This window comes from Balaenoptera borealis (assembly GCF_965194805.1).
Source record: "Balaenoptera borealis genome assembly, chromosome: 5".
Classification (NCBI taxonomy): Eukaryota; Metazoa; Chordata; class Mammalia; order Artiodactyla; family Balaenopteridae; genus Balaenoptera; species Balaenoptera borealis.
Genome location: NC_138862.1, coordinates 60321470 through 60347170, shown reverse-complemented (window position 1 = coordinate 60347170; position 25701 = coordinate 60321470). Strand labels below are relative to the sequence as shown.

General features: G+C 38.0%; 1 protein-coding gene across 2 annotated transcripts; it reads left to right on the top strand.

Annotated features, from left to right (window-relative positions):
* The first annotated feature begins 254 nt into the window (after nt 1-254).
* NAA50 (N-alpha-acetyltransferase 50, NatE catalytic subunit) lies at nt 255-24295 on the top strand. Of its 2 annotated transcripts, none has more exons than XM_082394804.1 (5): nt 255-588; nt 18949-19082; nt 19496-19615; nt 20055-20121; nt 21279-24295. In XM_082394804.1, exons 1-5 carry the CDS (start codon nt 581-583, stop codon nt 21454-21456), a joined length of 507 nt encoding a protein of 168 aa, XP_082250930.1. In that variant the 5' UTR covers nt 255-580; the 3' UTR covers nt 21457-24295. The 2 variants fall into 2 exon arrangements, with proteins under 2 accessions (XP_082250930.1, XP_082250929.1); XM_082394803.1 differs by having other exon boundaries at nt 257-588; nt 18946-19082.
* The last annotated feature ends 1406 nt before the right edge of the window (nt 24296-25701 follow it).

Genomic DNA, 25701 nt, shown 5'->3' with positions numbered 1-25701 from the left:
ACCAGCTGGGAAGACCAGGGTCGGGGAAGACTGATCTTGTTGAAGTGGGAGAGGTGAGGGAGGGGTGGAAAAATCTGGCTTTTACCGCCAAGGCCTACCCGGCAAGCCCCACAAGTTGCGTCGTAAGGGATGGGAGGAGGAAGATGACGCCGGAAGGCAGAGCCCAGTAGAAAGATGGAGGTCCTCAAGTGGAGGGGGAAGGGTACTCGGAGGCCTGCAGTACGGCTGCGCGCCGGTCTGCCGACGCGCCGGCGCGCAGAGGGGGCGGGGTGAAAGGTCACAGCGCGGCGGCGGGTCTGGCTGGCGGCTGCGGTGGCGGCGGGCGGGAGGAGAGTGCCCCGTGTGCACGTGTGGAGAAGCGGCGGCACCAGCGCGGCGGCGGGAGGCACCCCCGCCCCCTCTGGAGACGCAGGGCCGTGCTCGACTCTCGCGGCCTCCGTCACCCGCTCAGCTCCCTGCCCTAAGCGAGGAGGCCGGCTTGCGGGGTGGAGTGGCCCGAGCTGAGGGCGCGGAGAGCTCAGGGCGGCGACGACAACGGCGTTGATATCTGTGGTAACAACGGCCTCAGCAGGCGGGGAAGATGAAAGGGTGAGGAAGGGCAGCCGGGCAGGGCCCGACCGGCGGGGGAGAGGGGCTGCGAAGGAAGGGAGAGACTCCGGGCAAAGACCCGGCGGAGGGAGGTTTCTGGGCTTCTCTGCTCATGGAGGGGGCGGAGGCTCGGCTCCGGCTGTTGGCGGGCGAGACCCGGGGAACCTAGGGTTTGGGCCCGGAGGACGAGTGCGGGTTTAGTGCACACCAGCTGCTGAGTGGGGCGGCGGGGAAAAGCTGTCGTGAGGCGCCTGGGGCTTCCTGCCCGGGAGCGGACGGCGGAGCCACCCCCGGCCCGCCACTCCAAGTGAAGCGGTCTGGTTGTCCTCTTCAGATCCCGGCTCGACACTGAGAACTGTGGTCTTCGACACCTTTCGGGCTTATTCACACTTGGAAGCGATGCAGAACCTTCTGGAGGGAGCAGGAATTGGAATAAAGAGCATGGAAAGGAGTATTAAGAGCTAGTGACTCAACTGGATTTGGGTTGGGTCAGAGCGAGTGGAGGAGGGGGGGAGAGCGTGAGCACTGAAGACTTGGGGTGCCAAAATGTTTAAGGAAGTATTGCTGATCAGTAGGTGGAGCTATTGCTCCAGCCGTTTACTGTTGCCCTTGTGCCGCGAGGGGGTCCTGGGTTCCTAGGAAGCTTTCTTTAGGGGTTTGGCGAAGTGAATATTCTTTCACGGGTTCCCTCTTGGACAAAGTTAGGGATTATTTTGATTCGACTATTTCCATTTGGATTAGATGTCATCTTACTATTAAATTGCATACCGTTAAAAGTATTAATTACCTAACACGGTGTTTTAACATATTGACGGAGTGAGCCGTTTTGAAGCTTGCCTTTACCCTCCTTAGAGAACGAAATGGCATCTTAATCAGTGTTAAAAGTTTTCTGAGGTGCTGAGTGTTTTCTACGACAGCAGGTCAGTTAAAGAATTGTAACTGTGTTTTGAGTTAGCGAAGCCTTTCAGACTGTTTAGCAGCCCTTTTGAAGATGAAGTAGAAGTCAGTGTTCGAAGTAATCTCATACTGCCTAAAACAAGGGTCTGTATATTACTTCGGTGTGTATATGTGTTTGAGGTCGCAGAAGAGGTCCAAGAAAGTTTAATTTAAAGGTCTGTAGTGTGATTCCTTACTCTGATTTTGCTTTAAATATTGAGAATGCACTGTAATGTCGAATTGCGTGTTTTGTATCAAGTTTAGAAATCATGAAGAAAATTTCACAGTACCTGCATTAGTTCACATCAAGTTCTAAAGAGTTGTAATCAGGATACTAATTGAGGGGTATTTGAAGTATGTGCTGCACTTGAATCATGATCTAGGAAGTTTGGCTGTTTTGTATATGATCCAGTGTAACTTGGCGAGATTTATCTCTTTTTTTCCTTGAGTATGGATGCTGTCTCTTACTTGTTTTTGTATTCTCATTGGCACTCAATACTTATTTGTCTTTGTTAAAGTAATAAAAATGAGGCTGAAGAGTTCTTGGTGTTGAGATTGTGCATGGATTTATAAACGAGTGCCTCCAAGGAATTATTCTGGATGTTTAGATCCAAAATCTTTTGGTCTAGCTCAGTCTGCCTAGGATGTAATGCTCTTCCTGATACTAACTTGGCAATAGAAATAATCTGCCTTCAGTTAACATACTCATGAGGCAATTATCTTTTTATTTAAAATGGTTATTTTATGTATAACAAACTGATGGAGGCCAATCTCCAGAAATGAGTAACTGGTCAAATTTAGAGGAAATTTATAGTTATTGAATCTGTACCTTAAGCCAGCAACTATGCCTAAAATGTAGAGTCCTTAAGTCTAGTTCCTGTCACCTCTTACTATTGGGAGCTTAAGATCATGTTCTTAATGGTAAACTTGTAAGATGATTTCAGAGGAATACTCCCTTTAACTTCTAAGGTGAACTAACTCCCAGGTAAGATGGGACTGTAAAATTTTTTTCATTTGTTAGTCTTGCCCTTAAGGCACTGAACAAATGAAAACAGTGGATATTATTTAAAAGATTTTAAGGTTCTTGAGTTCAAAGATTTGTATCACCGTGTACAATGTAGTCAGTGTTATAGTCCTGACTCTTGGTTTATGAAGGCCTGTGAAAATGAAACAGTGGTCCTGATTATGTGGTTTTTGTACGAAATATTATTTGCTAAGCGTTTTATTGTATATTGAGCTAATTGGACTGTAAGTTGAATACAAATATCTAAAGTTGAAAACATGCAGAACTCCTCACTCTGAATCAGTCTACTGTTCCAATATTTTACATCGTTGACTATATTGTCTATCGTTTTGAAACTTTTAAGACTTAACTATTTTACCTGGGTTTTTCTTCATACTTTTACTTAGTTTTTTTATTAGTAGGACATTCCATGGTATTGGCATGTATTTGCCTTTCCTCCATAGTAGATAAACGTCCAGTTGTTAATTACTGCATGCATTTATATGCATGGTTTAGAAATTTGAAGTATATTATGAGATGTTACATCCCTTGTACTGAGGTTGCTTGTTTTTATGAACCAGGGACATTATAGGTTGAATTTGTGGATGGTAAGCTGATTATTTTTATCTGTTCCCCTTTAGGGAGGGTGATATTCAAGCAAGAAGGTGTGCTGTACACGGCCATGACTGAAATGAGATGGCAGTGTAATTAGTCGATATAATAGAAAGTAAAACTGAATCCATTTGCCCTTCAATTGTAGCAAAGAGGTGTGAATTCTAATAAAGATGTCTTTAACTAGATGTGAATACATGTGAACAAAGTAAAGATGACAGCAATAATATAGTATATAGAACAGTGTAGTTTCCTAATTGAAGTGTTAAAATATAGGATTCTGCAAGTAGAAATGAATCTATGTTGAGGAACTCAGAAAATAATTGTTACCTCTGACAGTTTATGGACTGGGAAAGGGCACAAATAACTTTACTGAGGTGCTAGAGACATTGCGTATCTTTACCTTGGGTATTGGTTGCAGAGGTGTATACATATGTATAAAATCATTGAGCTGTAACAAGATTTGTGCTCTTTACCAAGTGTATCTTATACGTCAATAAAAGGTTTTTTTTTTTTAAGGTTTTATTGCTGTTTTTGTCAGGGGAAAAAAACCCCAAAAACAAAAAAAGCCAGTAAGGCAGAAGTATATAGAATTAGGGAACTTGTGTAAAACTGCAATTCATACTCCTTGCTTCTGTGAAGCCAGTGATTTGTGGGATGTTGATTAAGTTACTGGATTTTAACAAATACTTTGTAATGTTCCCTTGCTTTGTTCAGATGAATTCATATAAAATATAACCTGTCTGTACCATAATTAAAAAAAATTAATATCCTAACTAATATAAAGGAGAATAAAAGGAAAGTAAACTGCAATATCTATTTCAATATGTAGATGAGCAGGTACAACAACACCATAAATCATAAGATCAGCTGTTTGCATCTATCTGTAAATATAATCAACTGTATAATTTAAAAAGTATATCTGCTACCAGTACAGATGTGTGCATTGGTGAGTAATGCTGTGTTGCCATCAGTTGTGATTTCTTCCCCAAATTGTGGACAGCTGTTGGTAAAGTTCTGAACAAAATGCACAATAATCAAGAATTTGTGGGTTGGAAAAGGTCTTTAAAAGGCACTCATAAAGCATTATCTTTCAAAGCCAGTGCTTTTGCCAGACCAAACTAATATCTATATTAAATTTCACTTTGCTAAATCCTCTCTTTTGGTCTGTAGAAATTCTTTTGACTCCTGATTTTCGCTTCTAGATATTAGCTATGGCTTCCAGCTTTGTGCCATCTAAAAAGATACACCTTCTCAATTATTTAAATGGCTGTCCTTTTTTCTTTTTTTGAAAGTGCAGCCTACAGAAACCTTTAGAATACCAGTAGTAATCAATAGAAACATCCTTCCCATCATAGAATGAGAATTGTATGATTATAGTTTAATAACTACAAAATTGTTTAATTGTGCTATCACAGAACACTCCTTTCTCTTGAGCTGTTCTCTTCCATCACCTGCTGTTTACATTCATTCAATGCCTGACGTATTAGCAGAACGTTAGTCCTGTCTTGTCCAATACAGTAGTGACTAGCTATGGTTGGCTGTGGAGCAGTTGAAATGTGTCTTGTGTTACTGAGGAGCTGAATTAAAATGTCAGTTGTTGGACAATTTTTATGTATGTTTCAAACAACTTGGATATGTGAATCCACTGTAAATTTTATGAAATATAAGTACAGATAAAACATTTCCAAGGAAAATTACCATCTGAATTGAGATGTGCCGTAAGTGTAATGTACACTGGATTTAAAGACTTAGTATGAAAAAAAAGATTTTTTTAAAAGGTCATGATTAAATTTCATTTTGATTACATGTTGCAATGATTTCAGCTGTTTCTTTTTGCCTTGTTAGTGTAGATATTAGGGGAAAAACGTTTTTTTTAACAGGGATTTGACCCCTGGACCTAGAAATTTTTAAATTACACAAGTGACTCGAATTATATTTCTGTTGGACGGTGCTGTGCTAGACCCTGAAAAAAACAAATTTGTCTAAAACATGATCTCTTCCCTTAGGATCTAGTTCCTGGATGGTAAATGTTTCAACTGTGGGACAACACATAGTGTGTGGCTGTTTATACCTCTGTGGTAACCACTCCTGGTTTTCGATTAAGATATTATAATCCAGTCATATCCTCTGGGTAAATGAAGGGGTAATTGGAAGTATGTATAGTAACAATTTATACTGCCAGCAGTGTATGAGAGTGCCCTTCTCTTCTTCAAGGGCTGATGGAGAAAGGGAGGAGCACTTGCAGAAACTTAAAGGAAATGGAGGAAGACATTGTGGCTGCCATTTCAGTGATGGGTGGTGTAAATTACCTTTGTCTGCGATGAGTGGCATACGTTGAGCATTCCTAAAATGATAGAAATAACTAATAGTTTCTTGACAAGTTGGTTTTGAGGACATATACCCATATACCCTTAATTCTAATTTTACTTTGCTGATTAGGTGATAAATGGCCTTTCTTTCTTTCTTCCTTTCTTGTTGATTACTTGGTGGAGTTGGACATTTCCCACTTTTACTGGCCATTTGTATGCATTTTAAACATTTCTTATTTCTCCTTCCAGAAAACTAAGATATATTTAAGGAAATATTTGGATGCCCCCCACCCCCCAGAATGTAGAGTTTGTTATTTGTAGCATAATTTATCTTCAAAAAGGAGATTTACTACAATGCAAAAGGCATTTGAACTAAAAGCAACCACATTTTATAGTTCAGTGTGCCACCAATAATAGCAGTAGTAGGGACACTGACTAATAAGTTTCTTGGCTTCTGGGCCCTCATTTCTTTGTCTCTTTTGCAGGTTGTGGGATCTTTAGTTCCCCAACCAGGGATTGAACCCAGGCCCCGGCAGTGAAATCACTTGAATCCTAACCACTGGACCACCAGGGAATTCCCTCATTTCTTTGTCTTTAAAGAGAACAGCTTGACCCTGAATAGGAAAGGCCGAAGGTTTGAGTTCTTGTGCCAGTTCTAATCTGTTGATAGTATCTTATCAGTATTATATTTAGTCTGTTGATAGCTTTGATGAGTTCTCAGACTGTGGGGAAAACAAGTGATGTCATTGATTATTAATGGCATGTGTGTTGCATGTTTGCCATTCCTGGTCTCTGTCAGCTCTAGCTTTCTATGATACCAAGAAACAAAACTTTGGAATCATATTTGAATTGTTCTCTTTTCAGCTGCTCTCTTCATTTTGCTCTTGTGTCTGCTTTTTGGGACCTGCTCTCCCATCCCTTCCCCATGCCACTATTACCTTTTACAGAGGAGGCACTGTTAAGGCAGTGTGCCAGGCAATAGTCTCATTTAATCCTCCCGGTAGCTCTAAGATAGTATACATACTCTACTAATGTATCTGTAAATATAGTATAAAACATATAGAGGTGGGCCAAGAAGGGAAGAAAGCTTGTTGGGTGGTGGGGTTTTTGAGTAGTTTTATATGGCCAAAAAGCAATGGGGGGGTGGTGGGGAGAAGGCTAGGCCAGTGGCCACAGCTAGGTGATGAAGGGCTAATTGAATTTTATTTGGTAGATTATGTGCAACTTTTTTGAAAGATTTTACGCAGAGAAGTAAAGTGGTCAGATTTGTGTTTTAGAAGGATTATTCTGACTGTATTGTGATGGCTTTGTCTCCTTGGCTCTAGTCTTATTCCCCTTTATTAGGCTATTAAAATATGTGTTGAAATGAGGGGTTGAAATGATGGCCTGAACCATGCTGCTAAGAGAAAGGGTATAGGAACAGGTTATAAAGTTAGTTGGGAGGCAGAAGTACCAGGGATTAAAATGGGATGTTAGAGTACATCTAAAGCTCAGTGTCTGTATTGGATGAATGATGGAGCTGTTCTTAAAGGTAGAGAACAGATTTCCTATGGAGAACGATGAGTTCAGTTTTTGATGTGTTGAATTTGTGATTCCTGTAGAGATAGCCAGTAAGCCGTTGGAAATATGTGCTTGAATTCAGAGATTTGTAAGTAAAAACATCAGTGTTTAGGTAGTAGTAGGGGAAGAGCCATAGCTGGGAAGGGGCTCTCCTAATTGAACATATAGATAACGATGGAAAAATTTTTCAAAGGATAATTTTATTCTTTTTTAGGTTATAACCTTGAGTATATTGTGTCCCTGTGTGTGTGTTTAGCATTTCTAGTACCCAAACAAGTAATTACTGAGATTTTTACACACCTGATACTTGCAGTCACACAGCTTGGAGGACTGATTCACCCACCACTGCTTTTTTGATACCTGCTAAACCTCTAGAACAGTGACTTTCAACCAGCGGTACACCTCCCACCCCACTCCGGACATCTGACAATGTCTGGAGACATTTTTAGTTGTCACAGTGGGGTGGGATGGTTACTGACATCTAGTGGGTAAGGCTAGCAATGCTGCTAAACATCCCACAGTGCTCCGGGAAACCCCTCACAACAAAATTATCAAGCCCTAAATATCAGTAGTACCAAGATTGAGAAACTGCTCTAAAATCTAGATGAAATGAAAGAGAGCTCATCGGTTTTACTAAGGTCCTAGAGATTCTTAGATTTACTAAAAGTAACTTAGCAGTCCTTGAAATAGTTGAGGTTCTGCCCTAAGTCTTGTAGTTCAGTAGAAGAGGTAAGGTTCGAAAACAGACGCTTATAGCAGTGCAGAAATTCTGTGCCTTGGAAGAGTACAACTGTAATATAGTTCAAATGAGGTGGAAATCTCAGCAGGATGACAGGTTAAGGCCTCATGAGCAGTTAGTATTTAAGCTGTGCTTTGATAAATGCTGAGTGGGCTTACTTTTAGGTTGAAGGAATTTATACTTTAGAGGAATCACTCTTTCATGTAATTTACTTGAAGGCAAGAGTTGAGAACCAGATTACTGCTAGCTAAGAAAAAATTAAGTCTAAGCCCCTTGAAATTTTTAATCAAAGGACCATGGGCATACTTTGATCCTTGCTAAAAGACTTAAATTTTATGCAAAAGTCCTTTATCAGTACACCTTGGATAAATGTTGGGTATTTCTCTCTCTCTTAACCTTGAGAAGTAAAGATGACTCCTTTGAGGGAAGTCATATGGTGTGGCTGATCTTGCACTATAATGGAATTCGTAGACATAGGCCTGATTCTGGCTTTATTGATAATTGACTGTATAACTACAGGCACATCTGTCTCTGGGCTTCAGTTCCATCATCTGCAAAATGAAGGGGAAGAGAGCCAGTGGTTCTAAGGTCCCTTCCAGATCAAACACTCTTCATAAGAAGTGACCAGACAGTTAAAATTTTGTGCCAGGGTGCACTTAAATACCCATCTAAAGTATAAAGGCTTTGGGGCTTCCCTGGTGGTGCAGTGGTTAAGAATCTACCTGCCAATGCAGGGGACACAGGTTCAAGCCCTGGTCCGGGAAGATCCCACATGCTGCAGAGCAACTAAGCCCGTGCGCCACAACTACTGAGCCTGCGCTCTAGAGCCCATGAGCCACAACTACTGAAGCCTGCGCGCCTAGAGCCGGTGCTCTGCAACAAGAGAAGCCACGACAGTGAGAAGCCCGCGCACCTCAATGAGGGGTAGCCACCGCTCGCCGCAACTAGATAAAGCCCGTGGACAGCAACAAAGACCCAACACAGCCATAAATAAATAGATAAATACATTTATATTAAAAAAGAAAGTATAAAGGATTTAAGCTTTCTCTATACATCATTTCCTCTTTTTGCTATGTAACTTTAGCAGTCAGACTTTGCACAAGAAAGACCCACTTTTGTGTAATCGTATCTCCATCTTGTGGCCTTTCAGAATATTGCCACTAAATTTTGTTTTTGTAATTATGGCCATAATTGACATTACCCTTAAAAGCTAGAAACATTTGAGTGCTTATTATCTGATGTTGCTGTACTAAATACTTTTCCCATTTTATCATACCATTTGTTTTTTAAGCCAAGGGTAAAGGTTTCCTACTACCATATTCTAAGTGCAAAGGTTATCTGAGATTTGACTGAGTAACAGGCTAATCTTGTGGTGCTACTCTCTAAAAGTAGGAGGCAAGTAGCTGTGTTTTCCAGATCTAAGTACTTGGTTCACATTTCTGTGGGTGCTTGTGCTGTATGAGTCTGTCCCCCCCCTTAGATCCTTAACCTCAAAACTTTGGTATGAAGATGCGTTAGAGTTTGTTATGGATTTGAAAAACAAGAAAAAATAACATGTCATGTGAATTTGCTTGAGCTAAGAGAATAATTTAGTTTCTTTAATAACTACTGTCTTCAGTTTTTTAGTTAGGGTTGTGAACTCTAGTGCCAGCAGGAACCCAGGACCTGGGACCAAGCAGATAAGGTAAATGAGTAAAACAAGAAACGTAGGCTTTATGTAAAATCTTCTGATTTAAATATTAGCAACCAAGTTAATTTGGAAAAACAAAAAATTGTTGAGTCAAGTAGATGTGGCCACATGGCTGATTTGACTTTTAGGCCAGGAATTTGGGGCTTATCTACAGAACAGAGATCTTGAACCGATAAATTAAAAATAGTCTATATTGTTAAATTATATTGAAATCTTACCTGAAGTAAGCAGTCAGTGTAGTGATTTTAAAAATCCAGCTTTCAGAGTTAGGCTGATTTGAGTTTGAGTCATAGCTCCTCGATACCAGTTATGTCACAAACATTAAAGCTATAGTGTAACATAACTGTACTGCTTGCATAAGGGAAATGATTAACATTTTATGGGGAAATGATTAACATTTTATGGAAACCCACTCTGATCATATAGTTTATTTTTTTGCAGTGGTCTATTCCACTTCTCTATGTCTGTCTTTAGTCTCTATTTCCCTTACCAGACTCCTTGGATTTAGAAATTTACACACATGCAGTAGGAAGTTTCTTGATTAAAGTGGGTGTTTAATTTTGTATGGTTAAAAGAACAAGCTTTATTACAGAAGTAAAGATCCCAGAGTAGGATGTAGGAATTTGAATTTTTAACCGCAAAATGATTCTGGTGTATAGCCAAGTTTGGAACCCAATCTTGGATTTTACGACACTGCTTCTCCAGATTTATCCCTACTCTCTTGAACATTGTTTCTCAGACACTTTTATGGGCTCCTACTCTTTTACTTCTGAAATGAGATTATCACTTCACACCACTAGAATAGCTATAAACAGAAAGGCAGTAAAAAGCATTGGTGAGGATCTGGAGAAACTGGAACCCTAAAACATAGCTAATGGGAATGTAAATGGTCTGGCCACTTAGGGAAACAGTTTAGAAACATATTAGTTTTCCCTTACTACTGTAACAAATTACTACAAATTTAGTGGCTTAAACAACACAAATGTATCATCTTTGTTCCTGAGATCCAAAGTCTGAAAGGGGTTTCACTCTGTTAAAATCAAGATGTTGGTATGTACAGTGACTCCTGTTTACCTGAAATTTTAGCATGTGACCTTATTTAGAAATAGGGTCTTTGCAGATGTAATTAAAATGAGGTCATACTCAATTGGGGTGGGCCCTAAATGACTAATGTCCTTATAAGAAGAAGAGAGCATACATACACACAGAAGACCATGTGAAGATAGAGGCAGACATTAGAGTTATGCTGCCACAAGCCAAGAAACACTTGAGGCCACCAGAAGCTGGCAAAGGCAAGGAAGGATTCTGCTCCAGAGCCTAGAGGGCATGGCCCTGCCGACATTCTGATTTTGGACTTCCAGCCTCCAATACTTCGAGAGAATACATTTCTGTTGTTTTAAGCCACTGAGTTTGTGGTAATTTGTTAAGGCAGCTCTGGGAAACTGATACAACAGGACTGTGTTTCTTCTAGAGGCTCAAGATGATAGTATGTTTCCTTGCCTTTTCAGCTTCTAAGACCACTTGCATTCCTTGGTTCATGAGCCTTCATCTTCAAAGCCAGCAGCAGAGCATCTTTAAGTCTTTCTTGTCTCTGCTTTTATCACATCTTCTCTGACTCCTAAGGACCTGTGTGATTACAGGGGGCCCACCCAGATAATCCTGGTTAATTTTCCCATCTCAAGGTCTTACATCTGCAAAGCCCATTTTTCATGTAAAATAACATATTAAAGGTTCCTGAGATTAGAACATGGACAGTCTCTGGGGGCCATTATTCTGCCTACCACAGGCAGTTTCTTTAAAAAGTAAAACATGTACCCCAGTGTTCATTGCAGCACTATTTACAATAGCCAGGACATGGAAACAAATGTCCAACGACAGATGAATGGAAAAGAAGATGTGGTACATATATACAAAGGAATATTACTCAGCCATAAAAGGAATGAAATTGAGTCATTTGTAGAGATGTGGATGGACCTAGAGTCTGTCATACAGAGTGAAGTAAGCCAGAAAAAGAAAAATATTATATATTAACGCATATATGTGGAATCTAGAAAAATGGTGCAGATGAACCTATTTGCAGGGCAGGAATAGAGATGTAGACGTAGAGAACGGACATGTGGACACGGGGCAGGGGAGAGGTGGGTGGGATGAATTGGGAGATAAGGATGGACATATATACACTACCATGCATAAAATAGATAGCTAGCGGGAACATGCTATAAAGCATAGGAAGCTCAGCTTGGTGCTCTGTGACGACCTAGATGGGTGGGGTGGGAGGGAGGTCCAAGAGGGAGGGGATATAGGTATACATATAGCTGATTTACTTCATTGTACAGTAGAAGCTAACACAACATTGTAAAGCAATTATACTCCAATTAAAAAAAAAAAAGTGAAACATATTTGCCATACGACCCAGCAGCCCCACTTCTAGGTATCTACCAGAAAAAAACTAAAGCCTATGTCTGCACGCATACTTGTATGCAGTAATCATAGCAGCATTGTTTATAATAGCCAGGAAGTAAATACAGTTAAAATGCCCATCAAGTGGTAAATGGATAAACAAAATGTGATATATTCATACAATGGAGTACTGTTCAGCTACTGACACAAATTGCAATATGGATGAACCTCAAAAACATTATGCTGTGTGAAGGAAGTCTAGTCCAAAAGATCACATTTATTGTATGAAATGTTCAGAAATGGCAAGTCTTTAGAAAGAAGGTAGATTTAGTGGCTGGCTTGGAGTACGTAAGGGGATTTATCTTAGCTGTGCACAAGGGATTTTGGGGGTGTGATGTGAGTACTCTAAAGCTGAATTGAGATGATGATTTCAGAACCCTATAAATAGTTTAAAACCATTGAATTGTACACTTAAAATAGGTGAATTTTATAGTATGTAAATTATACCTCAAGAAGGCTGTTTAAGAGAAAAATAAATGAGAGGGATGTAAGGGGATGAGACTCATACACCTAAATGTAATAAAACTTCTAGAAGAAAACAAACATCTAAATGTTAGTGGCCTTGGGTTAGGCAAAGATTTGTTAGATAGTACCCTGAAAAGCATGATCCACAAAGAAATTCATCAAAATGTATAACTTCTGCTGTGTGAAAACCACTGTTAAGAAAATGAAAAAAGCCACAGACTGGGAGAAATCCTCTGCAACATACATAACTCGCAAAGGGCATGTATTCATAGTAACTTAAATCTCAATAATTCGAACCCAGGATTTTTTTAAGAGCAAAAGATTTCAACAGCACCTTTACCAACTAAGATAATATGGGTAGCAAAGAAGTACATGAAAAGATGTTCACCATTATTTAGGGATATGCAAATTAGAACCACAGTGAAATGTCAGTACACACCTATTAGAATGGCATAAATTTTAAAAGTTGATAGTGCCAAACACTGGTTTGGATGCAGAACACCTGAAACTCTCGTACACTTAACTAATGATCCAGTATCCCCTCTCCTACGTGTTTATTCAAGGGAAAGAAAAACTTACATTCACACAAGAACCTGTACAGAAATAGTTTGTGGCAGCTTTATTCATAATCTCCAAAAACTGGAAACACCCAAATGCCCTTCAACAAAAGTATAAACCATGGTACCTCCATACAATGGAGTACTACTCAGCAATAGCAAGGAATGAAGTTGATACAGTAGTGTGGTGAATCTCAAAGGCATTGTGCTGAATGAAAGAAGCCAAGCAAATGGGAATGTATTGTGTGATTCCATTTATGTGGTATTCTTGAAAAGGCAAAACTATGGGAAACAAAACATTAATGGTTGCCTGGGAGTGGTGGTAGAGCTGAACTGCAAAGGGTCATGTGGGAGACTTTTGGGGTGATAGAACCATTGTGTTTCTTGATAATTGTGGTAGTTAGGTGACTATACGTATTTGTCAAAACTATACGCCTGAAGTTAATTTTATATAGGGAATTCCTTGGTGGTCCAGTGGTTAGGACTCGGTGCTTTCACTGCTGTGGGCCTGGGTTCGATCCCTGGGTGGGGAACTAAGATCCCACAAGCCATGCAGCCAAAAAAAAAAAGGAATTAAAAAAAAAGTTTATGTGAACTTTTAAAAGTTTTTTTTGTTTTGTTTTAGCTAAGAAAGAAATATTTTTTTTTCCAAAGAAAGTAAATTGACCCGCAAAAACAGCTGGAAAATAAAGGAGCAACTAATAGTTGATACAAATCAGAAAATTGCAAGCTGGTGGACTTGAATACACTACAACCATAATTATATTAAATCTGAACAGACTAAATACTCTGATTACCAAATTAAAGGAACAAGACTCTTATGCATTTGCTGTTTATAAAAAGACACTTTAAATATAAGGCCACAGAAGTTCAAAGTAAAGGGTGGTAGAAGATACACCATGCAACACTGATTAGAAGAAAACAGTGTGTCTGTACTGATAAAGTAGACTTTAAGGCAAGAAATATTACAGCAAAGAGGGACATTTCAAAATGATAAAAGGATCAATTCATCAACTCATAACAGTCCCAAATATTTATGCTGTTAATAACATAACTTGAAAATACAGAAGCAAGCATTGACAGAACTGAAGAGCAAGAAGAAACACTTCCAAACTTTCTTTGAGGCCAACAAACCTTATTGATAACAAAACCTATCAAGAATATTATAAGGGAAAAAAAGGGTGTGTCAGAGTAAGACTTCCTGACATATCATTTGAACAGACCTAAAGGAGGTGAGAGAGTAAACTTGCAGCCAAGAATGGAAAGGCCACCAACTGAGATAGGGAAAGCTACAGGTGAAGCAGATTTTGCGGGGAAGATCAGATAGCTAGTTTTGGATATGTTTAATTTGAGCTGTCTACTAGAGATGCTTTGGCATTTAGGAGTGATTTCTAGGCTAGAGACAGAAATTTGGGAGTTGGCAGCATTAAATCCATAAGACTATATATAGATTGAGGTCACCGAGAGAATGTAGAGAAGACAATGAAGTACCATCTTGATGTGCAAGGCGCTCCTCTCCAACCCCGGCTTCCACATTTACACAAAGCATACTTTGTTTTACCACAGCAAACTGCCTGTGGTTTGGGGAATACATGAATGTAAAGTCCTTTGCATTCCAGGTGTTAGCACATAGGTGTTGAAATATTTATTGAAATAGAACTGATTTATGCTTTGAATAGGCAACTATTATGTTCATAAGGACTATAGAAAATTTTAGATTCATGATGGAATTCTTAAAATCTCTATTATTTAATTTTCTAATCAAGTTCTTTTAACTTCTAAAAGCTTTTTGGTTGTTTACAGTCAAATGATGTTCTAATTTACTTGACATTTCTACATAACTCTCTATGCCTTTGGTACTACACGTTCTTTACTGAATTATATTTACAAGTTGATGATATTACTCTGATATATTTAGAATATCCACATCTTAGAATAATTTGGAGCTAAGTGATCAGGATTACAGAAGTGTTCCGTTTCAATCAGACATATCATGTTCAGGAAAGTTAAACTGTATCTGAAGGTCAATTTTGCTGATAAAGTTATATTTAATAGACATTTTAAAATTCTGTTTCTAGCATATGCTGACAGTCTGGTAATAATAAAAATTGATTATAAACAGCAATGTCCTACTGTATAGCACAGGGAACTATATCCAGTCTCCTGGGATAAACCATAATGGAAAAGAATATTAAACAAAGAATGTCTATATGTATAAAACTGAGTCACTTTGCTGTACAGCAGAGATTGGCACAATATTGTAAATCAACTGTACTTCAATTAAAAAAAATCAAACTTGATTAATTTCTTTCTTAAATTTAAACAGCTACCAAACAATACTCACAGTATTCCAATTCTGTTTTAAAACTTGTCAGTATATATGTGCATGGAAGAATATTGGAAGACTGTATATGTCTAACTCATTTCTATGGTGTTGGGTTTGTTTTTTTGTTTTTTTTTTTAAATCAAGACATGTTTTTTTAAATTAGACATGGAAAGATTAAGCTGCTTATTCCTTAATGATTCAATATTGTATTTTGTATTTAGTCTTGATCTGCCCACCCTAATGGAAATTTTTTTAGTAGTTACCTTTTATTAGTTTCAGTCTACCATACTGCACCATGACCACTTTTTCCTTCTGTATGAAGTCATGAAATACCTAGTTATTATCCTTTTAAAACTTATACATATACTTGAAGCATGGTAATTACCTAGAAATTATTCTTAAACTCTTAAAAACTCAAGTTCTTTCACTTATTATCTAGAAACTTAACTTCCTAGATTCTGAAGTTTTCCTTTATTGTTGTTTACTATTAGATTTCATGATGTAATTTTTCAATCACTATTAAAATACAGAGCCTGGCTTTTGAGTGCAGTGGAGTAATTTTTTTTTTTTTTTTCCGTGTGGCATGTGGGATCTTAGTTCCCCAACCAGGGATCGGTCCTGTGCCCCCTGCAGTGGAAGCGAGGAGTCCTAACCACTGGACCGCTAGGGAATTCCCCTGGATTAATTTTTAAATGGTGTGTTCTAAATATAATCAATATAATAAACTATCTTATATTTAAAATAAATGTACTGCACTGTGGTACAATACTAAAGACTAGCATTAGGTTAACTGAAATAAGCCAGATGGAGAAAAAGACAAATACTGCATATATTACTTGTATGTGGAATCTTAAAAAAAAAAAAAAAGGTCAAGCTCTTAGACAGTAGAAAAGTGGTTTCCAGGTGGGGAAGATAGGGAAAGGTTGGTTAAAGGGTACAAACTTTCAGCTGTAAGGTGAATAAGTTCGGAGAATCCAAAGTATAACATAGTTGATAACACCGTATCGTATAATTTAAATTTGCTAAGAGAGTAGAACTTAAATGTTCTCACCAAAAAAAAAAAAAAGGTAGGTGATGGATGTATTAATTAAGTGGGAGGAACCCTTTTTTAAAAAAAAAGAATAGACTGTGCAGGTAAGATGTGATCCCTGTATTTTAAGGTGAAATGTCATTTACCTCAGCCTTAAAGAAGAGAAAGCCAGGGTGTGCTTTAATGAAAAGGGAAGTTTTTCTGTGAATGAGATGTAATCTAGTAAAGAAGACATGACTCAGTACTTCCCTGGTGGCGCAGTGGTTAAGAATCCGCCTGCCGATGCAGGGGACACGGGTTCAATCCCTGGTCCAGGAAGATCCCACATGCCATGGAGCAACTAAGTCCATGCGCCGCAACTACTGAGCACATGTGCCACCACTACAGAAACCCACGCGCCTAGAGCCCGTGCACCACAACAAGAGAAGCCACCGCAATGAGAAGCCCGCGCACTGTGAAGCCTGTGCACTGCAACAAAGAGTAGCCCCCACTCGTGGCAACTAGAGAAAGCCCACGCGCAGGAACGAAGACCCAATGCAGCCAAAGATAAAAGACATGCAAGATATACAAGGGTGGTCGGTCACAATAGTGAATAATAAAAAACAGTAGCATACAAATGAAATAATTGAGGCAGGAAGGCTAAAGTTCCAAATGAGTATACTAGTATGTAATCAGGTTTTTTTGTTTTTTAAGAACTGTAATACATTCTGTTGGTTTCTGATTATCTTATTAACATTTCAGAGAACATTGTTATAAAAATTATCCACAAACCACACATTGTTTGAATGTGCTTTTAAACATTTTTCTGTATGTTAACAAAAGTTGGAGATACATATATATATATCCCCAGGAAAGAATATATCAATGTCTTTCTAATGTAAATGTATCATGCTTTATTTAATTAACCAGTCCCCTAATGGTGGACACTCAGATTTTTTTCTTTTCCTTTTTTTTTTTAACCATTATAAAAGTGTGATAATTAGCTTTCTTGTTTAGTCATTTCTCTAACAGAGAGTTTTCAAAACCTCTGTGCATGTGATGTAAATGGTTAATTAGGGTGCATTGTTTGCATTTTCCTGCTATTGACTAATGCAGTTGTGATGTGGAACTAGCACCTAGTGGTAGGACATACGTCATTTTCTAGCTGCTTGGTTGGCATCAGATTGTTTTGTTTATTTTTGAACTCATTTTTAGTTTGATTTGACAATTTTTTTTATAAGATACTATTTTTTAAATTTATTTATATTTTGGCTGCATTGGGTCTTCATTGCTGCGCTCAGGTTTTCTCTAGTTGCGGCTAGTGAGGACTTCTATTCGTTGCAATGTGTGTACTTCTCATTGTGGTGGCTTCTCTTGTTGCGGAGCACGGGTTCTAGGGTTCTAGGCACGCGGGCTTCAGTAGCTGTGGTGCGTGGGCTCAGTAGTTGTGGCTCGCGGGCTCTAGAGCGCAGGCTCAATAGTTGTGGCGCACGGTGGGATCTTCCCGGACCAGGGATTGAACCCGTGTCCCCTGCATTGGCAGGCGGATGACATTGTTTTCTTTAAATGTTTTTATGACCCACTGTTAAGATTTTTTTTAATTTTTTTAAAACTTTTTATTTTATATTGGAGTATAGTTGATTAACAATGTTGTGTTAGTTTCAGGTGTGTTAAGGTTTTTAAGAAGGCAAATAGTGTATATAAGCAACTCTACAAATGTTAGTGCTGGTGGTAATAGGAAGAAAAATTGTGTAGTTGCTATTCAGGTTTGTCTTGTCACTTTTGATCAACCTTTAGCATGTGGTGGTGAGATTGATTTGAGCGCTTAAAAATTTGTTGACAGCTCTATAGGCAAATCAACTTTATTACTATGAGTCTGACACTTTTTAGTGGTTATCCCTTTTTCCATGGAACCGATTGTTTTGGTTAAGTATGGTTACTTAGCAATGCTACTGTTGTGTTCTTGATAAGTAGTTTTCAAGCTGGGGTTTGTTTTGTTTGGTTGGTTGGTTTTGTTTTGTTTCTGAAATGTAGATTCCCATGTTCCATTTCCAGAGACTCTGCTTCTGAAGGGGGTGGGAGTGGGGCGTCCAGGAATCTGGATTTGGTCGCCACCCTCTGTGACTCTGGTGTATGTGGTTCCTGTGTCCAGTGGCTAGAATACACGTGATCCTTGCATATTTTGATTATTTTCTTAGAATAAATTCTTAGAGTGGGGATACTTTGACAAAGGAGGTGTACTTTTTAGGCTTTTTAGTACATAGTTGTAGATTGTCTTCCAGAGGTGTTGTATCTATTTACATCCCTGCCAGCAGAGTATAAATATCTTACTTGCCACCCCTTTGCCAATTAGGTATCATCAGTCTCTTTGATCAGTAATAGATGTCTTTAAATTTTTCTGAAAATTTCAGCATTTGTATGTAGATTATTATTCTGGCCTTCTTAGTAATTGTTGTTTACTGTATTTGTCTCTAAATGTATACAATTGTATGAAAGCTAGGAGTTGGAACCTGGATGGAATGACTGGCAAAATCTGCTTATAAATGGTGATCTTCATAGGAGTGTAAGGTTACTGTGAAAGGGTTGGATTTATCAGTCATGTAAAAAAGACTTGGTACCCTTTTAATATGTCCATCTTAACAAATGAAGCTAATTATATTTTATTGAGTACATTTTGGTTTGTTCCAGTAGCCGGATCGAGCTGGGAGATGTGACACCACACAATATTAAGCAGTTGAAGAGATTAAACCAGGTGATCTTCCCAGTCAGCTACAATGACAAGTTCTATAAGGATGTGCTGGAGGTTGGCGAGCTAGCAAAACTTGGTATGATACGGTTTTTCTTCTTCCCTTCATTTGTTTATTCATGTTCTTGACCTCTAGTTTTTAATATCAGGGCAAAAAAAGAGTTAACTGATTTAATCTCCTTGTCTTACAAGTGAGGAAATGGGGGTGATCCAGGTTCTGAGAAAAATCAAGATAAAATAAAATACTTGAATTTCAAACGGAAATGCTAAATATCTTTTCTTATTTAGGCTGTGTCTGTGTTTTCACATATTTAAGAGGGGTCTTAAATTCTTAAGGTATAGGATATTTTTGAGGCTATTGATACTCAGAGTAGCTGATAAAATTTAATTAATGCTAATAACAATTTAGTCGTTGTATAAGGGGAGGGAAAGATTCAGTAAAATGTGTTATTCTGTCTGCTAAACTTTGTATCTTTATATTTTCCTTGGCAGCCTATTTCAATGATATTGCAGTAGGTGCAGTATGCTGTAGGGTGGATCATTCACAGAATCAGAAGAGACTTTACATCATGACACTAGGATGTCTGGCACCATACCGAAGGCTAGGAATAGGTAAAATTATTTGTGGTTTTTGGTTTTGTTTTTTTCTTTAAAGAAGCATAAATACATTGGTACTGTTCCTGACCCCACTAAGGCAATATTTCTTCTAGGAATACTGGGAAAGGGTTACTGAATTATATAAAGTAAGGTGGAAAAGAACTGTTTTATATGTCAATTGAACATAAGTCGATTGAAAGCCCTATATATAAATAGATTTGTTACTAATACTACCCTTGTGCTTTTTCTGTTTTCCTTCTTCCTGGAAGGGCTGTATATAAAGATTGCTTGTCTGCTAGCAGTTTTAAACACAGCAGGTAGTGTAGAGAGAAAAAAATGGTGGAAAATCAGGATGTCTGGTGTTTACCTCAAATTCTATTAGGACTCAGTAAGATGTTTAGTTTAAAGATTGATTTTTATGAGATTACTTATTTGTTGTTTGTCTTGTTAATAGGAACTAAAATGTTAAATCATGTCTTAAACATCTGTGAAAAAGATGGCACTTTTGACAACATCTATCTGTAAGTAAAGTCATATTTAATGATCTTATCTAAAGAATTTAATAAATTGGCAATAGAAATCTTCACTAGAAAATTTAAAATCTGGTCACTTATTGTCTTTTGGAAATACCATGGAAGTGGTAGTTACGAAGTTTGTTTTAATAATAGATAAGGAACCTGCGATAAAACATTCTTGTTTTGCTTTATTACATTGGGGTGGGAGCTCCAAAGTCACATATGTGAAACCAAGATTAAAGCTCAAATCTTCAGAATTTAAGAAATTAATACCATTAATACTACTTTTATCATGCCATCTGTTTACACTCTGAGTTTTGTTCAAGGCTCTCAGTGACACGCTCATTAGTAGTAGAATTTAATCATCAAAATCAGAGAGTACCTAGCTGATTTATACTTGAATCTTAAGAGTAAGGCTAAGATGGCAACTATGGATTCTTTTTTTCTTTTTTTTTTCATTGAAGTATAGTTGATTTACAATGCTGTGCCAATCTCTGCTGTACAGCAAAGTGACTTATACACATATATACGTTCTTTTTTAATATTCTTTTCCATTATGGTTTATCCCAGGAGATTGAATATAGTTCCCTATGTGGATTCTTTATAATACAGATATTGAGATTATTCTCATTTTCACTTTGGCATTGGGAGAGATTAAATTATATAATGCTGTTTTGAGGAGTAATTGAGAAAGCACAAATTATTTTCAAAATCTAACATGTTTTTTATCAATCAGAAAGATATATTCAGGCATTTGAGACCCTAGGTTTTGTTTGTTTGTTTTTTAATGTGTTACTGTGGTCTCTGAATCATCCCTATAGTTATTTACGCACTTTTAGTTACAGGAACCTTTTCTCCTCTTGCAATAAAAAATGTTATGATACTTTAACCTTTGTTGATTTTAAGAATAAACGCTGTTCCTGCATCTCCTGATCTCGGCTAGCTGTCTTCCAAATGTTAGATTAAGAGTTAGGTTAGAAGTATAAATTTGTCATCAAAGTTTCTCTGTAATGAATACCTAATCTTTGTTGATAGCTAGTAATTGTAAAGAGAGTCTAAAAATGTCTGCAGTATTCCAGCTCCAACCAGTAGCTATCTGTGGAGGACACATAAAAGCTGATGGAATCTTAATTTTTTTTTTCCGATACCCTCTTGTATCTCAGGCATGTCCAGATCAGCAATGAGTCTGCAATTGACTTCTACAGAAAGTTTGGCTTTGAGATTATTGAGACAAAGAAGAACTACTATAAGAGAATAGAGCCCGCTGATGCTCATGTGCTGCAGAAAAACCTCAAAGTCCCTTCTGGCCAGAATGCAGATGTGCAAAAGACAGACAACTGAACAAATTACAGATGAACTTTCTTGCACTTGCTTGTCGCCAAATAAAAGAGAGGCCCATTGATTTCCCCCCCCCCTTTCTTTTAAACCTTTCCCCCTTCCTTGTTCTTGTGTTTCCTCCTTTCAAAACTTCCTTCCCTTTCCTCTAAAAGTTTTAAACTTTTAAGGACTTATTAATCATGTTTGGATTGTTTTAGTTTTCTTATTTTTGTGAGGTGGTTTGATTGTAGGAAGGAGAAGGTATAGATCTGTTTAGTTTCACAGTTAAGATATATGGTCCCAAAAACTTGAGTGTCAATTTCATTTTTTTTTTAATGTCCTGCTTTCACATTGAAGGGCAGAGCCTACAAAATATTGTATATTTCAGAGGACGAGAAGCAGCAGCAGCAATATCTTGTTCTCTAACTCATAGACAAGTTTAGTGTGTTCGTGGTACTTAGGGGTTTTCAAGATTCTGTGGGATACTAATCCCTGTACATTGCCTTCACTCCACCTTTTGTCCTTCTGAGTATTATCTCAGGAGTTGGACCATTGTTATCCTTGTAAGAAATACTAAGCTTATTTTGTTCTGTTAAGCAGTTATTTCTTCCTTCCTCGCTGGTGGCTGACGGTGGGTGGGACAGTCTGAGTAGGTAGTATTATACTTTGGTCTCAGCATTTGAGTTAAACTGCTTTTTGCTAATGAATGGGCTGGTTGTTAGCAGGTTTATTTTTCCTGCTGTTGATTGTTAGAAGTGGCATTAACTTTTGGAGTGTGGGCTGGTGAGATTAATTTTTTTTAATATCCCAGCTAGAGATAATGGCCTTTAACTGACCTAAAGAGGTTTGTTGTGATTTGCTTTTTTTTCTCCTGTCTTTTTTCTTTAGTAAATTCACAATAGTTAGTCAAACCTTAAAAATGGAGTTGATGTCCTTATAGGTCAATGCCCCTAAATAAACCTGAAGCAGGTGTTGTCTCTTGGACATATTAAAAAATACCTAAAAGGAAGCTTAGATGGACTTGTGGCACAACAAATGCATTTAATGTCAGCTAATGCAGACTGTTAGAAGTGTGGCCACTGAGCATTTGATTTTAGAGGAAGGAATATCTAGACAGTATTTTTGAGAATAACATAGCTGTGCTAATTGCTTATCTGTTGGAGAACATCCCAGATTTGCTTACATTCTGTGCCTGTGATACTGAGTTTAAGGATTTGGGGGTGGGAGAATTATTAAACATATTGCTTCTATTCTTGGAAAAAGTAGAAGTCTAGAAGCGTTAATAACGCAAATGTCACTGTGACCTCCTCTACTGACAGGACTGGTTTATGCCAGATCGTTTCCTGGCACATAGGGAGTGGCTTTGACGGGTCGATAACTTTTTGTAAGATAGAAGACATCTGAAATTTTCATGTTTTCCTCCATAATCCCATCTCCAATATTTAAAATTTTCTACATTGCCAATACTGGTGGCCCAAGAAATGTTTTCATTAGACTTTAAAATAATGCACAGAGCTTGAATTTTCTGTTATTTGACTTTAAAAGGAAGATTGATTCGTAATATTTATCCTCTTATGTAAATTCTGGCATAAAAGTTTCATCTCTTCAAATATGTTGAATGACAAAATTATTTTACACAATGTTTATGCACATTTTATAATCTTAAGTTCTTACTTGAGAATGTAAAAATACAAGGTACAATAAACTTCAGCAGTCTTAGTTGAGTGCCAAGAATAATATAGAAAAGGAAGATAGTTGATAAATGAGTTTATAGGGTTATAATCTTAAGATAGTAAAAATGTAGAAAGACCATGCTGGTTTCTTGGGTATCAGTTTCTTAAGCAGTCCAAATCTAAGCTTAGAAGAAAAGTTTAGCATTAAGCACCTTTACCTTCATGGATAAGCTTCAGCTTGCTCTTGCCAAGAGAAGAGTGCTTGAGTTACAGAAGGCATAATTAGTTTGAAGATTCAGCCTTTTTGTAAACTTCGCATATCAAAATAGATTTTGATATATAAATGAGTTTTGTGAGATGACACTGCCTCTATTTCTATAACCATTTCACCTGGACTATCTAATCAGTCCTATGAATGTATCCCTGAATGTGGTTAATGAAAACCGAATAGCTGCCTCATGACAATTAAGTACATATTATTTATGGAGGAAAAAATATTAAATTTTGAATTGAGTGTGTAGGCTCCCTATCATTTTAGTGTTTCTTTTTCCACACTAGTCACTGACTTTAACCTAAATTCTAAGTGTTTGTAAAGGGTGAATTGTCCTACATCAAACTTACATGAAATAATCCCATCCACTTATGGAGGAGGAGGATGTAGAAGAGGTAGAAGCTGGGCACTAGTTCATGTGCCTATGAGTCAGTAAAGACTGAAATAATGTCCCATGTTCAGTTGGTTATTTTGATAAAAATTATCGTTGAGGTAAAACAATTCTGTTAACTGGAAGATCACAGGATATATCCATCATATTTTTCAGGGCAGATAGTTTTTTTCTGTAGGACAAATAGATAAACATTATATTGTATGGTAATTGCATTTAGGTTCTAAAGAAAAGAATCTGCAGAGAAATCTATGCAATATATAATTTGTCCAGATTAGTTTTCATTTGGGGAAAGAAGTTCTGAAATATCCCCAAAGCGGCTTACTCATCAATTGAAAGTCCTCCAAGAATAGAACTATTGGGAAACCATGACATATGGGGTGGAAAAGAAAAGCTCCCTCAGTTTTTTGGAGGGAATAACTTTAAAAATACTTAAATAGCTGAGTTTACTTGGTGCAGTTAAGATTTAAACTTGTTGATTTTAACATTGCTGTTACATCTGAAATAAACTTACGTGATGTTCTGGTAGTAATCTGTGATGTCTGGTAAATGTCAAAGAAATGTAAATGCATTGTGTTGAATTCTGAGATCAGCAGCTATATGTAGTCATTGTTTACTGTTGCCCATACTGGTTTATGTACTTTCACTTTTCTTTAAGACCTAACTTAAAACTAATTAAAATAGGCCAAGTGTAATCAAGGCCTCCTAATTCAGACCTTTGGAACTTGCTAGAAACACTGCCTGGCATCTGCAGTTCAGTCCCAATGAGAGAAAAAATAAGATCTGAAGAGCTGTCTTAACTGCTACTATATTTTGAATGCAATTGTTAAAAGCACCGGACACTTTCGGCTGTGATCTAATTAGCAGTGTGCATTGACTAGAGATAACATATATTCAGATTTTTTTCTTTTTGTTAACAGTGAGGAAGGAGTTTAGTTGAGTTGGGAATTGCTTTTTAAGTTTTTTCTGAGTACCAAACAAACATGAATTTAGAATTTTGTCTTTAACAAAATTAACTCAATATCTTAGTCAAAAGTGTTAGAATTTTGCTTATTCCATTCAAGAAACAATGGGTGATCTTTGCCCGATGTGTCTTAATCATATTATCCCCAAATTTAACAGCTTAAAACAATGAACATGCATCATCACCCACAGTTTCTGAGTCAGGAATCCAAGGGCAGCTTAGTTGCATGGTTCTGGCTTAAGGTCTCATCAGGTTACAGGACTGTAAGCCAGGGCTGGAGAAGCCACTTCTGAGATGACTGACTCACTTGGTTGTTGGAGGGATTCAGTTCCTCACTATGTGGGTGTCTCTACAGGGCTGCCTGAGTGACAGCTGGCAGCTGACTTGCCCCAGAGCGAGTGATCCAAGAGAGTAAGCAGAAGCCATACTCTTGTATGACCTACCTTCAGAGTGACATACCTATTACTTCTGCCATATTGCATTGGTCACACAGACCAGCCATTGTCCTAGCCTGGTAGTGTGGGAGGGGAATACACAAGGATATTAATACCAGGAGGTGGGAATCAGTGGACCTGGCTATGTCATGTTTGGAGAAAATGTCGGGCTTTGTTGACAACCAGCACAGGGAAGTTGGAAAGGTTCTGTTAATCTTACTCTTTGAAGGGCTTAATTTCCTAAATGAGGGTTAGAAAACATTGCACTTTACTGTTATTCAGAATGTTAAAGAAGGAACTTCCCTGGTGGTCCAGTGGCTAAGACTCTGTGCTCCCAGTGCAGGGGGCCCAGGTTCCATCCCTGGTCAGGGAACTAGATCCCGCGTGCCACAACTAAGACTCAGTGCAGCCAAATAAATAAGTAAATAAATTAATTTTGAAAAAAAAGAATGTTAAAGAAATAGGGAATGGACCTAAAAGTTCTGCTCTTAGGGTTGGGTTTTCAACTGCGTGGGCTCACTAATCTGTCTCCCAGG

Bases quoted from the DNA above. Each gene is read 5' to 3' on its own strand.
- NAA50 (XM_082394803.1), top strand. The intron at 19,083-19,495 runs GTATGATACGGT...TTTCCTTGGCAG, and splicing joins TGGCGAGCTAGCAAAACTTG to CCTATTTCAATGATATTGCA. The intron at 20,122-21,278 runs GTAAGTAAAGTC...CTTGTATCTCAG, and splicing joins ACTTTTGACAACATCTATCT to GCATGTCCAGATCAGCAATG.